This window comes from Micromonas pusilla, assembly GCF_000151265.4.
Source record: "Micromonas pusilla CCMP1545 genomic scaffold MICPUCscaffold_3, whole genome shotgun sequence".
Classification (NCBI taxonomy): Eukaryota; Viridiplantae; Chlorophyta; class Mamiellophyceae; order Mamiellales; family Mamiellaceae; genus Micromonas; species Micromonas pusilla.
This window is the reverse complement of record NW_003315884.1, coordinates 170,882-183,542: the sequence shown is the minus strand read 5'-3', so window position 1 is coordinate 183,542 and position 12,661 is coordinate 170,882. Positions and strand designations below refer to the sequence as shown.

General features: G+C 67.7%; 7 protein-coding genes across 7 annotated transcripts; 5 read left to right on the top strand and 2 right to left on the bottom strand.

Annotated features, from left to right (window-relative positions):
* Positions 1-501: 501 nt before the first annotated feature.
* On the top strand, positions 502-2,151 carry MICPUCDRAFT_55941 (uncharacterized protein; the record flags this gene model as incomplete). The annotated part of the gene is made up of 2 exons (XM_003057078.1): positions 502-1,011; positions 1,196-2,151. The coding sequence occupies 2 exons, from the start codon at positions 502-504 to the stop codon at positions 2,090-2,092; spliced, it is 1,407 nt and encodes a 468-aa protein (XP_003057124.1). The 3' UTR covers positions 2,093-2,151.
* A 121-nt stretch (positions 2,152-2,272) lies between these two features.
* On the bottom strand, positions 2,273-3,438 carry MICPUCDRAFT_14557 (uncharacterized protein; the record flags this gene model as incomplete). The annotated part of the gene is made up of 2 exons (XM_003056620.1): positions 2,273-3,230; positions 3,401-3,438. The coding sequence occupies 2 exons, from the start codon at positions 3,436-3,438 to the stop codon at positions 2,273-2,275; spliced, it is 996 nt and encodes a 331-aa protein (XP_003056666.1).
* A 186-nt stretch (positions 3,439-3,624) lies between these two features.
* On the top strand, positions 3,625-5,013 carry MICPUCDRAFT_55939 (uncharacterized protein; the record flags this gene model as incomplete). Its single annotated transcript, XM_003057077.1, has 1 exon — positions 3,625-5,013. The coding sequence occupies one exon, from the start codon at positions 3,625-3,627 to the stop codon at positions 5,011-5,013; it is 1,389 nt and encodes a 462-aa protein (XP_003057123.1).
* Positions 5,014-5,438: 425 nt separating this feature from the next.
* On the top strand, positions 5,439-6,642 carry MICPUCDRAFT_3691 (uncharacterized protein; the record flags this gene model as incomplete). The annotated part of the gene is made up of 2 exons (XM_003057076.2): positions 5,439-5,491; positions 5,676-6,642. Coding segments are annotated over 2 exons (1,020 nt in total), but the record flags the coding sequence as incomplete, so codon positions are not given.
* A 168-nt stretch (positions 6,643-6,810) lies between these two features.
* MICPUCDRAFT_70771 (uncharacterized protein) lies at positions 6,811-8,723 on the top strand (the record flags this gene model as incomplete). Its single annotated transcript, XM_003057075.1, has 3 exons — positions 6,811-6,849; positions 7,040-8,188; positions 8,376-8,723. The coding sequence occupies 3 exons, from the start codon at positions 6,811-6,813 to the stop codon at positions 8,721-8,723; spliced, it is 1,536 nt and encodes a 511-aa protein (XP_003057121.1).
* Positions 8,724-8,746: 23 nt separating this feature from the next.
* MICPUCDRAFT_37369 (uncharacterized protein) lies at positions 8,747-9,818 on the bottom strand. The gene has a single exon (XM_003056619.1). The coding sequence runs from the start codon at positions 9,787-9,789 to the stop codon at positions 8,851-8,853; it is 939 nt and encodes a 312-aa protein (XP_003056665.1). The 5' UTR covers positions 9,790-9,818; the 3' UTR covers positions 8,747-8,850.
* Positions 9,819-10,132: 314 nt separating this feature from the next.
* Positions 10,133-12,637, top strand: MICPUCDRAFT_55934 (uncharacterized protein; the record flags this gene model as incomplete). Its single annotated transcript, XM_003057074.1, has 2 exons — positions 10,133-10,360; positions 10,505-12,637. 2 exons carry the CDS (start codon positions 10,133-10,135, stop codon positions 12,551-12,553), a joined length of 2,277 nt encoding a protein of 758 aa, XP_003057120.1. The 3' UTR covers positions 12,554-12,637.
* Positions 12,638-12,661: the final 24 nt, after the last annotated feature.

The window sequence follows — 12,661 nt, the reverse complement described above, 5'->3', positions numbered from 1 at the left end:
CGAACGCAATCGAGGGCGATGGACCCGCGGTCGTCTCCTCCGCGCTCGTCACTCGCGCGCGCGATTCACGGGAACCGAGTCCCGAGTCGCGTCTCGCCGGCGTGTCCGCGCGCGATACGGTGCCTGACCGCGCGTGCGTTCGCCGCGGATGCGCCGAGGCAGTGGCCGTCGCGCGCGCCGCGAGCCTCCGGTCTTCGCTTCCGCTTGACCGTTGAGTCTCGTCGCGACGCTCGCCGGGGATTCAAACTGAATCATCGCCTCCGGCGCTTCGGCCGTCGGTCAGTCGGGAGCAGTGCGGGTCAGGTTGATCGGCGGGATCGATCGGGACGCTGGTTTGAAAAAAACTAGTTTAGTTTCAAACCGAGGCGATGAAACGGCGCTGTAGCGCGTAGAAGGGTTTATCCATCGAGCGTCGACGTGTCCGTCGCGCGCCCGACACTACTGTCGCACTCGTCTCGACGCCGACAGCGCGCGCCTCGGCGACGCGCGACGACGACTTCGATGGCCGCCGCCGCGTCCGCGAGCGCGGGCGTCTCCGCGCTCTCCTCGCGGCGCCGCGTCGCGCGAGGCGCGACGTCCACTCGCCGCGCGGCGTCGGCGGCGTCGTCGTCGTCGTCGACGACGACGACGCGTCGATGCCGCACGACGACGCGTCGCGGTCTCGTCGTCGCCGACGCCGACGCCGACGCCGACGCGTCGTCGTCCGGGAAGAAGAAGGTGGTGTTCGTCGGCGGCACCGGGCGCGTGGGCTCCTCCGCGGCCGCCGCGCTCCTCGCGTCGGACCCGTCGCTCGAGATCGTCCTCGCCGGACGCGACCGCGCGTCGTTCGACGCCGCGACGACGCGCCGCCCGTCGCTGTCGTCGTCGTCGTCGTTCGTCGCGGTCGACGTCGCCGATCCCGCGTCGCTCGCCGCCGCCATCGCGAACGCGTCGCTCGTCGTGCACAGCGCGGGGCCGTTCCAGGGCGGCGGCGACGGCGGCGCGGTACTCCGCGCCGCGATCGACGCGAAGGTGCGTTCTATACACTGGTCCCCATACGACCGCGTCGGCGTGGTGAACGCCGATCCTTAAGGACTTTCGCCGGCGTCTCTCTCCGCCCACCCCTCGCTTTCAATCCCCGCCCTCGATGCCTTTCAACTCCATCTGACGCCTTTGAACTCCACTCCGACATCGCTTTGTATGGAACGACCCTAAGGTGCCGTACCTGGACGTGTGCGACGACGCGTCGTACGCGACGAGAGCCAAGTCGACTCACGCCGAAGCGATCGCCGCGGGAGTGCCGTGCGTCGTCACCGGCGGCATCTACCCGGGCGTGTCGAACCTCATGGCGCGCGATATGATCGACGCGAACGTCGCGGCGAGCGCGGAGGGCGAGGACGTGGCCGTGGAGTACGTCCTGTACTCGTACTTTTGCGCCGGCAGCGGCGGCGTCGGCGACACCATCCTCGCGACGTCGTACATGCTCTGCGGCGAGGACGTGCAATGTTGGGAGGGGGACGAAGAGGTCGTGACGCGCCCGGCGACGCAGCGCAAGGTGGTCGACTTCGGGAAGAAGTGCGGCAAGCGCGAGGTGTTCTTGTATAACCTCCCGGAGGTCAAGTCCGCGAGGGAGGTGTTCGGCGCGGAGACCGTGAAGGCGCGGTTCGGGACGTCGCCCGGGATCTGGAACCTCGCGATGACGACGATGGCGTCCGTCGTTCCGAAAGAGACGCTGCTGAATAAGGACACCGCGCGCGCGCTCGCGGGCCTGAGCGCGCCGCTCGTGCGGGCCGTGGACGCGATCGTCGGCGAGCGGACCGCGATGCGCGTGGACGTCAAGTTGAAAAACGGGAAGCTCGCGGGCGGGGTGTTTAATCATCCGTCGCTGAGCGTCGCGGTCGGGAACTCGACCGCGGCGTTCGCGGCGGCGATGCTGCGCGGGGAGACGAAACCGGGGGTGTGGTACCCGGAGGAGGAGGGCGCGATCGCGGACCGCGACGCGCTGTTCGCGCAGGCGTCCGAGGGGTGCGATAACTTCGTGTTGAACAAGGCGGCGTGGATGTTGGAGAGCAAGCCGATCAACTTAGGGTTCGGGATGTACCTCGAGGTGTGACGTGACGATGGCGGGACTGCTGCGACGACTGCTTCGTTTACTTTACGACGCGGGGCGGCGAGCGAGAGAGAGATGGCGTGATGACTACTGTAACCGAGACGCTCTCGTTCAGTTCGTGACACTCCGCCGCTAAAAAAACCTGACGCGACGCGATTCTTCCCTCGTTCCTTCCCGCCGTCGCTACTTTCCGCTCATCGCGAGGCACGCGACGGACACGACCGCGCCGAGCTGCAGCGAATCGTCCGAGCCGTCGATCAGCGCCTTATCCGCCTCCGCGGCGGCCAAGCAAATCCGCGCCTTGACGCCGTCCGAGCAGTTCTCCGAGTTGGTCACCGCGTCCGCGAATTGCGTCAAGATTTGCAACCCGGGAAACCCGTCCCTCAGCATCACGTCCAACTTCCCGATCGCGCGATCGAACGCGTTCTTCCCGCACAGGTCTAGGAGCTCCGCGACGTCGTCCTCCGCGATCGCGCCCGCGACCGCGATGATGTCCTCCCCGGTGAGCTCCTTCGCGCCGAAGAGCCGCGCGGAGGACTGGAGCAGCGTGATCGCCTTTCGCATGTCGCCGCCCGAGTGCTTCGCCGCGGCGTCGTAGACGCCCTCGCCCAGGGTCAACCCTTCTCTTTCCGCGATGTGTTTCAAGCGATCGGACATCACCTCCGACCCTAGCGGCTTGAACCGGAACTTCGCGCACCTCGACGCGATCGGCTCGATGATCCGCGAGACGTAGTTGCACAGGATGAAAAACCGCGTCACCTTGGAGTGCGTCTCCATCGTGCGTCTGAGCGCCGACTGCGCGTCCGTCGTCATCGAGTCCGCCTCGTCCAGGATGAGGATCTTGTACGGCGGGCACGGGTACCCGGGAACGGCCTGGCCGACCGCGGTGGACGCGAACCCTTTGATCTTGTTCCGAACCACGGAGATGCCGCGCTCGTCCGACGCGTTGAGCTCCAGCACGCGCGATTTGAACAGGTCCGGGCCGTACAGCTGTCGGCAGATCGCGAGCGCGCACGTCGTCTTGCCCGTCCCCGGGGGGCCGTAGAAGAGCATGTGCGGCATGTTCGCGGTCTCCAGGGCTTTTTGGAGCGTCCGGACGACCTCTTCTTGGTGCGAGACGTCGCCGATCTTCCTCGGGCGGCTGCGCGGTATTGGGGGAGGGGGGGAGGGTCAGTCGTCGTCGTTTTCGTCGTCGTCGCGACGCGGTGGAAGCGCGCGAAAGAGATCTATCTTCGATGGACGCGCGACGACGGAGGGCGGGTCGCGCGGGGGACCGCGGTCGACGCGAGCGCGTTGGCGCGCGTCACGCACTATTTCTCCACCCAAGGGACGCTGCTGCTGGACGCCATCGTGCCGTGTCGCTCTCGAGCGGCGTCGGCGCGTCGCGATCTGTGAGGGTAGGCACACTGCACGCGTCGTTCAAAAAATCTCACACTTCCATTTTTTTCTTGGCACACCAAAACAGCTCAAAACATTAAAAAACATCCGCACCGTCCCTCTCGCCGCCACTCCCCCTCGTCTCGTCCTCCGCCGCGATGCCGCGCGCGCGACGATGCCTGCTCACGACGTGCGGCCTCCCCGGCGCGGGGAAGTCCACGCTCGTGGACGAGCTCGTGGAGTACCTCCGCGCGGAGAGAGACGCGGGACGGAGCGAGGTCGACGTGACCGTCGTGCGGTTCGACGACATCGAGCGCGAGTTGATGAAGTCGCGCGTCGACGACGGCGACGGCGACGGCGACGGCGACGGCGACGGCGACGGCGCGGCCGCGACGACGACGACCGCGTACGACCCGAACGTGTGGCGCGCCGCGCGCATGGAAGCGTTCGACCAGATCGACGCGCTGCTCAGCGCGCCGGATGACGACGAGCAGGAGCGCGACGCGGCGTCCGCGTCGTCGTCGACGTCGCGGCACCTCGTCGTCGCGGACGATAACTTTTACTACGCGTCGATGCGTCACCGCGCGCACCAGCTCGCGCGCCGGCACCGCGCCGCGCACGTCATCCTCCACGTGGAGTGCGACCTCGTCGTCGCGCTGCGGCGGAACGCGTCGCGCTCGGGCGTCGCGCACGTCCCGAAGGACGCGGTGCGAAGGATGGCGATGGCGATGGAGCCGCCGGACGGCGACAAGCGCGCGTTCGAACGCGACGCCGTCGCGACGTGGGCCGGCGGCGTCGCCGCGGTCGACGCGTCGAACCCCGCGGCGGCGGTCGCGTCGACGAGCGGCGGCGATGCCGCGGGCGGCGAGTGGGCGAGGAAGCTGAGAAACGACAGCTGGACGCACAAGGACGCGATCGGGAAGACGGCGTGGGCGCGCGTCGACGCGAGGTGGCGCGACGCCGCGCCCGAGCCGGATCCCGATCCCGCCGCGACGGAGGAGGCGCGCGCGGCGCGCGCCGCGGAGGGCCGCGCGGCGAACGCCGCGAGCACCGTGCACGCGCTGGACGCGCGCACGCGGCGCGCGCTCTCGGACGCGCTGGCGTCGCGCGAGCTGTCGTCGCTGGACGGGAAGCAGCGCGGGGAGTTTAGGCGCGTTCTGTCTGTGACACTGGTCCCCATACGACCGCGTCGGCGCGGTGAACGCCGATCCTTAAGGACTTTTCCCGTCGTCTCTCTCCGCCCACCCCTCGCTTTCAATGCTCGCCGTCGGCGCCTTTCAACTTCAACTGACGCCTTTGAACTCCACCCCGACATTCGCTCGTATGGACCCTCGACCCTCAGCACGGCGCTCAACGCGTTGCGTCGGGAGGCTGTGGACGCGGCGAGGCGCGCGGAGCGAGCGGCGGTGAAGGACGACGACGACGACGGTCTGAGGGTGGCGCACGCGACGATGGCCGCGGAGGCATGGTTTCAGGACGCGTGCGACGGCGCGCGGAGGGCCGCGGCGGAGAGCCGCGCGTCGGAAGAGACTAGCGGGCGGAAATGAGACGTCGCGTTTTTTGTACACAAACCAGACGTAATCTGAGCCCGCGTCATCACAACCATGCCGCGCTCGCCGACGAAGGGCGCCCGTCGCGCGTACGAGTCCATGGCGTCTCGCGTCATGCGACTGCCGGTGCGCGCTTCCTCCCTCCCGCGTCCGTCCGATCGCTCCTCGCGCGCGTCGTCTTCCGTCCTCCCGTCGCGTCGTCCGTCCGTCGTCCGTCGCCTCATCGCGTCCGCTCGCCTTCCTCCTCCTCCTCCTCCCGATCGACGCAGGTCAACCGCGTCGCGCCGCTCGCGCTGTGCCTCGCGCTGTGCGTCTACCTCCTCCTCGGCGGCGGCTCCGCGTCCTCCGGCACCTCCGGCGCTCGCGGCGGTAACGGCGGCGCGTTCTCGCTCGCCACCTCCGACGGCCGCCCGTTCCCCGGGCACGTCCTCGTGACCGGCGGCGCGGGATTCATCGGCAGCCACGCGACGATGAGGTGCGTTCTGTACACTGGTCCCCATACGACCGCGTCCGCGTGGTGAACGCCGATCCTTAAGGACTTTTCCCGGCGTGTCTCTCCGCCCACCCCTCGCGTTCAATACCCGCCCTCGACGCCTTTCAACTCCACCTGACGCCTTTGAACTCCACCCCGACGTCGCTTTGTATGGAACGACCCTGAGACTCCTCGAGCTCGGGCACGCGGTGACGATCGTCGACAACTACAGCCGCGGCAACCGCGGCGCGGTGCGCGCGCTGCAGAAGCTCGCGCCGCCGAGGAAGCTGCGGGTCGTGGAGGCGGACATCGGGATTCCGGAGGAGCTCGAGCGCGCGTTCGATCCGCGGTATCCGATCGACGTCGTGATGCACTTCGCCGCGATCGCGTTCGTCGGCGAGGCGATGGAGAAACCTCTGCTGTACTACCACAACGTCACGAGCAACACGGTGGGGGTGTTGGAGGCGATGAAACGCCATAAGGTCAAGCGTTTAGTTTACTCCTCCACGTGCGCGACGTACGGGAACCCGGACGTCATGCCCATTACGGAGAAGACGCCCACGGCGCCGATAAACGCGTACGGGCGAAGCAAGCTGTACTCCGAAAACGCGGTGCGAGACCACGCGAAGTCGGACCCGGGGTTCGACGCGGCGATTCTGCGATACTTCAACGTCTTCGGCGCGGACCCGAGAGGGCGCCTGGGCGAGTACCCGCCGCCGTCGCTGATGCATCACGGACGCATCAGCACCGCGTGTTTCGACGCCGCGCTGGGCAACCGAGACGAGCTCGTCGTGACCGGGACGGAGCACCCCACGGACGACGGGACGTGCGTCCGGGATTACGTCCACGTCACCGACCTCATCGACGCGCACGTCGCGGTCATGCGCGGGTTGAAGAATCCGCCCGCGTTGTATAACGTCGGGACCGGGAAAGGCGTGAGCGTCAAGGAGTTCGTGCGCGCGTGTAAAAAAGTCACCGGCGGCGGGTTCGCGATTCGAGAGGTGAAGAAGGCGAGGCCGGGGGACCACGCGGTGGCGTACGCGGACCCGTCGCTGATACAGAAAGAGCTCGGGTGGAAGGCTCGGTACGTGGACTTAGAGGAGAGCTTAGGGCACGCGTGGGCGTGGAGACTCGCGCACAAGAGCGGGTATTAGAAGGCGTAGTCAAGTAGCAATTGATGAGTGCAGCAGTTCGTCTCATCAGCGCGGGGCGCCCGAGCAGCGCGAGGCGCGCGATCTCGTCTGGAATACTCTCGCACACTGCTGCTCTGCCGCGCCGCACTTCAGGTCGCGCCACGCGCTCTGACGCCGCACGTCGCCGTCATGGACGACGCCAGCCTCGAGAAGGCGCTTCTCTTGGAGGTACGCCTCGCGCGCGCGCTCGTTCGCCGTCCGTCGCGGCGTCCGCGCCGCCGCCGCCGCGGCGCGACGCGACGCGAAAAAACCCGATCGTTCGCGGACGCGTCTCAAAACCCCAAGCCGGCGTCCATCCAACCGACGCGCTCCGTGACCTCCCCCTCACTCCTCCTCCTCGCTCACCCAAACGCGCCAGGTATCCAAGGGCGACGTCCAGTCCGACGCGTTCGCGTCCACCGCGGGCGTCGACCACAAGAAGATCGTCGGCCTGATCAAGTCGCTCCAGGCGAGCGAGCTCGTGACCTCCATCGCGACCGATCACGCCGAGCTCGTCCTCTCGCCCGAGGCGATCGCTTACCTCGAGCGAGGCACCCCGGAGGCGCAGGCGTACGCCGCGATCCCCGCGGAGGGATGCACGCTCGCGGAGTTCAAGGCCAAGGTGGACGCGGCCGTCGGCGACGTCGGGTTCAAGCAAGCGATGCAGTGCCGATGGGTGGGGATGGTCAAGGCGGAGAAGGGCGCGGAGCCGAGGGTGGAGCGGAAGGCGGCGGCGGTGGAGGACGTCGCGCGCGAGCACCTCGCCGCGGTCCACGAGAAGGGCGCGGCGTGCGGCGTCCCGCAGAAGGAGCTCGACGTTCTGATCAAGAAGCGCAAGCTCGTGAGGCTGGACGCGTGGAAGACGTACGTCATCTCCAAGGGCGCGGCGTTCGCGTTGGAGCGGAAAAAGGCGCACGCGGATCTGACGCACGAGATGATCATGAGCGGGTCTTGGAGGGACGCGGACTTCAAGGCGTACAACCTCGTCCCCGGCGCGGGCGCGCCGCCGAACGGCGGACACGTCCACCCGCTGCTGAAGGTCAGGCAGCAGTTCCGCGAGACGTTTCTGCAGCTCGGGTTCGCGGAGATGCCGACGAACAACTTCGTCGAGTCCGGGTTTTGGAATTTCGACACGCTGATCCAGCCGCAGATGCACCCGGCGCGCGACGCGCACGACACGTTCTTCATGAAAACCCCCGCCGCCGCTAACCGCGCGCCGGAGGACTACGTCGAGAGAGTGCGGACGATGCACGAGACGGGCGGGCACGGGAGCATCGGGCACCAGTACGCGTGGAAACGCGAGGAGGCGGATAAGAACATTCTTCGCACGCACACGACGGCGGTGAGCGCGCGGTGCCTTCACAAGCTCGCGCGGGACGGGTTCAAGCCCGCGAAGTACTTCTCCATCGACCGCGTGTTCAGGAACGAGGCTGTGGATCGGACGCACCTCGCGGAGTTCCACCAGGTGGAGGGCGTCATCTGCGACGTGGGCCTCACGCTGGGCGACCTCATCGGCGTGTTGTATCAGGCGCGTTCTATACACTGGTTCCCATACGACCGCGTTGGCGCGGTGAACGCCGATCCTTAAGGACTTTTCCCGGCGCATCTCTCCGCCCAGGGTCCCTCGCTTTCAATCCCCGCCCTCGACGCCTTTCAACGTCAACTGACGCCTTTGAACTCCACCCCGACGTCACTTCGTATGGAACGACCCTCAGTTTTTCGCGCGGCTGGGGATGACTGAGCTGCGGTTCAAGCCCGCGTTTAACCCGTACACGGAACCCTCCATGGAGATCTTCGCGTACCACCCGATGCTGAAGAAGTGGGTCGAGGTCGGGAACAGCGGGATGTTCCGCCCGGAGATGATGCTCCCGATGGGGATGCCCCCCGACGTGAACGTCATCGCGTGGGGGCTGTCGTTGGAGCGACCGACGATGATCATGTACGGCATCGACAACATTCGAGACTTGTTCGGGTCGAAGATGCAGATATCGAGCGTGAAGAACAACCCGGTGTGTCGGTTAGGGCTGATCGAGCAGGAGGAGACGGTGAAGGCGACGCAGTGAGGCGAGCGGCGATAGCGGCGATAGAAGAAGGGTTTGAATGCGAGCATCACACCGAAACGAGCCAGCCTCTCGTCGATCTTTAATCTTCCTCCTCTCTTCCTTTCTCTTCACCCGCGGGCGGCTCGCGTCACATGTCGTTGGCCTTCTTCCGGAGCGCCTCGAGCTCGGACTCGATCGCGTCCGAGACGGGCCTCCCCTCCGGCAGCGCCCCCCCTTTCTTCTCGCCGTCGCCGAGCATCTTCGATTTGAGCGCCGCGAGATCGTCGTCCACGCCGCCGCCCTCCAAGGCTTTGAACTTGTCCTCGAGGTCGTTGGACGCCGTGAGCATCCCGACCGCCTCCGCCTCCGCCTCCATCCCCATCACCTTCTCCTCCATCTTCTCGAACGCGCTCAGCGCGGAAGACGTGCTCACGCCCGAGACGAGGTCCTGCACCGCCTTGTTCGTCTTCGCGCTCGCCGCGCGCGCCTTGAGCGTGTCCTTCTTGCTCTTGGCCTCCGCCATCTTGCTCTCTAAGAATCGCGTGTTCGAGATGAGCTTCTCGACAGCCTTCTCCTGCTCCGCGAGGTTCGCCTTCATCGAGTCCGCGTTCTCTTGGTACGACTTCTTCCTCGACAGCGCCTCGCGCGCGAGCTCCTCGTCGCCCTTGCTCATCGCGAGCTCGGCGCGGCGGTACCAGTCGTCCGCGGTCGCCTGCGCTTGCTTGTACTTGTTCTCGAGCTGCTTCTGCGACGCGATCACCTGCGCGGACGCCTGGCGCATCTTCACGAGGTCCTCCTGCATCTCGATGACGGTCTGATCCAAGATCTTCTCCGGGTCCTCCGCCGCGGAGACGAGCGAGTTGGCGTACGAGCCGATGACGCGGCCGAGGCGGTTGAACAGGTTCGCGCTGACGACGAGACGCGCGGCGCGATCTTTGCGCGAGAGGCGCGCGGAGGCCCCGGCAGACGTCACCCGAAGCGCCGCGACGGGCTTCGCGCCGGACGCGAACGTGGACCGCGCGGAGGCGATCTTCGTCGGCGCGCCGAATTTCGGCGCGAGCGCGGCGGTCGCGGTCGTGGCGAGCATGGCGGGGTCGATGCGGCGTGCGCGGCGCGTCGCAGAGTGCGCGGCGCGCCGAGAGCGAGAGAGGAGATAATGCTGCCAAGGTGGCACAACCAGAACCAGAGGCCAGAAGCATCCCGCCGCCCGGGTCGTTTCAAAGGGGCTCTGAAACCGGAACTCGCTCGATTTAGACGAGGGCACCGGTCGACGCGATCATCAACGACAGACTTTTTGGGTCGATCGACGGCGACGGCCGCGCCGCGGGTCGCGACAGATCTCGCGCGCGCCGCGGCGTCGGGACGCGAGCGTCGCGCGTCGTCGTCGTCGTCGCGAGCGGAGCGACGCGGACGCGGCGACGCGCGCGAAGATGGCGTCCTCGCGAGCGATGCGGCGCGCGCAGGGCGACGCGCTCGCGGCCGCGGCGCACGTCGCGTTCGGAGGCGGCGGCGAGTCCGAGGAATCGAGCGAGGACGACGACGACGACCTGCCGGCGCGCGCGCCGCGCAACGCGTTCGCGCTCCTCGGCGGCGGCGACGACGACGAGGAGGAGGTGGAAGACGCCGAAGAAGACGAAGAAGACGCGGAGGCAGAGGAGGTGCGTCGTCGTCGCGATGGACGCGCGCCGCGCGCCTCGCGACACGTCCGCCTCCCGTCGCGCGTGGGCACCCGACGTCGCGAACAGAACGCGATCTGATCCTCATCCGTATCCGTCCGCCTCTCTCTCCCTCACTCGTCGCAGGCGCCGAAGCCCGCGGAACCATCGCCGCCGCCGTCTTCGAAGAAAAAGAAAAAGAAGAAAACCAAGAAGAAGAAAGACGAAGACGAAGACGAAGACGGAGACGGAGACGGCGTCGACGAAGTCACCGCCGCGCTCAGAGAGCTCGGGGAGGAGATGCCGACGGCGACGCGAGACGCCGCCGCCGCCGCCGCCGCCGGAGACTTCGTCGAAGACCCGCTGATGTCCGTCGACGTTCGAAGGCTCAAGGCGGAGGATGAGCTGAAGAGCATCTTCGGCGCGAGGGTGATGCGCGCGGTCGAGGTCGAGGGCGGCGGCGGCGGCGGCGGCGGAGGAGGAGGAGGAGGCGGGGGCAGGAGGGGGCGGCAGCCGCGAGGAAGAGGCGCCGCCGCCGCGCCCTTCTCCTCGCGCGCGAAGTCCACGCTCGTGACCCCGAGACCCACGTGGCCGCCGTTCCACCGCGCGTCCGGGCTCGCCATGGAGAGCGTCGGGTACGACAAACGCGACGGCGCGCAGAGGTTCGAGTACGTCCGCGACGACGACGCGATCGCCGCGGCGGCGGCGTATCGCCGCGCGGCGGCGACGCACGATCCGAATCAACTGATCGCTCTTCTGCATCGCTACCCGTGGCACGTCGACGCGCTGCTCGCGCTGTCGGACGTGTACGCGTACGCGGGTCAGGGCGCGGAGAGCGCGGAGACGCTCGAGAAGTGCCTGTTCGCGCTGGAAGGGGGCTGGCATCCGCATTTCGCCGCGGCGGCGGCGGCGGGGCGCGCGCGGATGTCGGGCGCGGCGGATCTCGAATACGAGGACGAGGACGAGCCGACGCCGAACCCCAACGCGCCGTTCTTCGCGGCGCTGTTTAAGCACGCGCAGGGGCTGACGCGCAGGGGGTGTCATCGCGCGGCGTTGGAGTGCTCGAAGCTCGCGCTGCGTCTGGACGAGAGCGACCCGCGGGGTTTCTTGTGTTGCGTCGATTACTTCGCGCTTCGATGCGGCGAAGAGGACTGGCTTTTGGACTTCGCGAACGAGTTCAAGCCGAACGCGTCGCTGTGCACGCTCCCCGGGGTGGCGTTCTCGGTCGCGCTCGCGAGGCTCGGGGGCGGGATCCCGGGGCGCCGCGCGGAGAAGGCCCGCGGCAGCGGCGGCGGCGCGAAAGGAGGCGGCGGCGGCGGCGGCGGAAAAGGAGGCAGAGGTGCGAGCAAGCTGGCGGAGGCGGAGCGTCGCGACGCCGACGACGCGCTGCTGCGCGCGCTGCTGCTTCACCCCGCCGCGCTTCCCGCGCTGACGGACCGCATCGACGCGTCCGCGACGACCTCGGACGCGCGGTGGGTGAAGGCGCTGACGCATCCGTTCTTTTTGGACGCGCGAACGGAGGTTCGGAGCCGGTCGTTGGAGCACCTGTACGACTTGTTCGCGGAGCGGCATCATCTGCTTTGGAAGCCGGACGAGGCGTTGAGGTGGCTGTTATCCGGCGCGCTGCGAGCGATCGACGCGGCGGATGATATGAAACGGCCGATCATCGACGGTTTATGCCCTCTCGATTTCGCGTCGCTGCGAGACGAGACGTTCCCGGCGTCGGACGCGAACGCCTTTTCGCATCTCTCCGCGGATGACTTTTCCGACGCGGTGAAGCGTCAGATGCCGGAGGGAGACGAGAACCCTTTCATGATGCCTCGACCCGGCGTGGGACCCGGCCCCGGCGGCGTTCCCATGGAACCAAACGATGTGCGTGGCATCTTAGACGGCATCCAACTCGATGACGTGGAGCGGGCGGTCGCCGCCGCGGGCGGACGCGCGGCGTTCGTGGAACGGCTCGGCGGCGAGGACGCGCTCGGAGAGTATTTCCGAGCTCGCGAAGCCGCGAACCGAGGCGACGACGGACCGGACCCGTTCGGACGCGTCGTGGACTTTTTCCGGACGATGCTGAACCCGACGGCGGTCGGTAACGAGGGCGGGAGGCTCGAGGCGCAGATGCGCGGCGAGAACGCCGCGGACGAGGCGGCGGAGGCGAACGACGCGCGGCGCGACCCCGACGCGGAAGACGCGTAGCTCGAAGAGGAGAGAAGACGGGACAGAACCGCGGGGACGAACGATCTCTCTCGCGTTCGATGAAACGAAATATCCTAGCACGCCGACGAGCGACGACTCGCCGCGACT

Coding starts and splice junctions, on each gene's coding strand:
- MICPUCDRAFT_37369 (XM_003056619.1), bottom strand. CDS start 9,789: ATGCTCGCCACGACCGCGACCGCCGCGCTCGCGCCGAAATTCGGCGCG.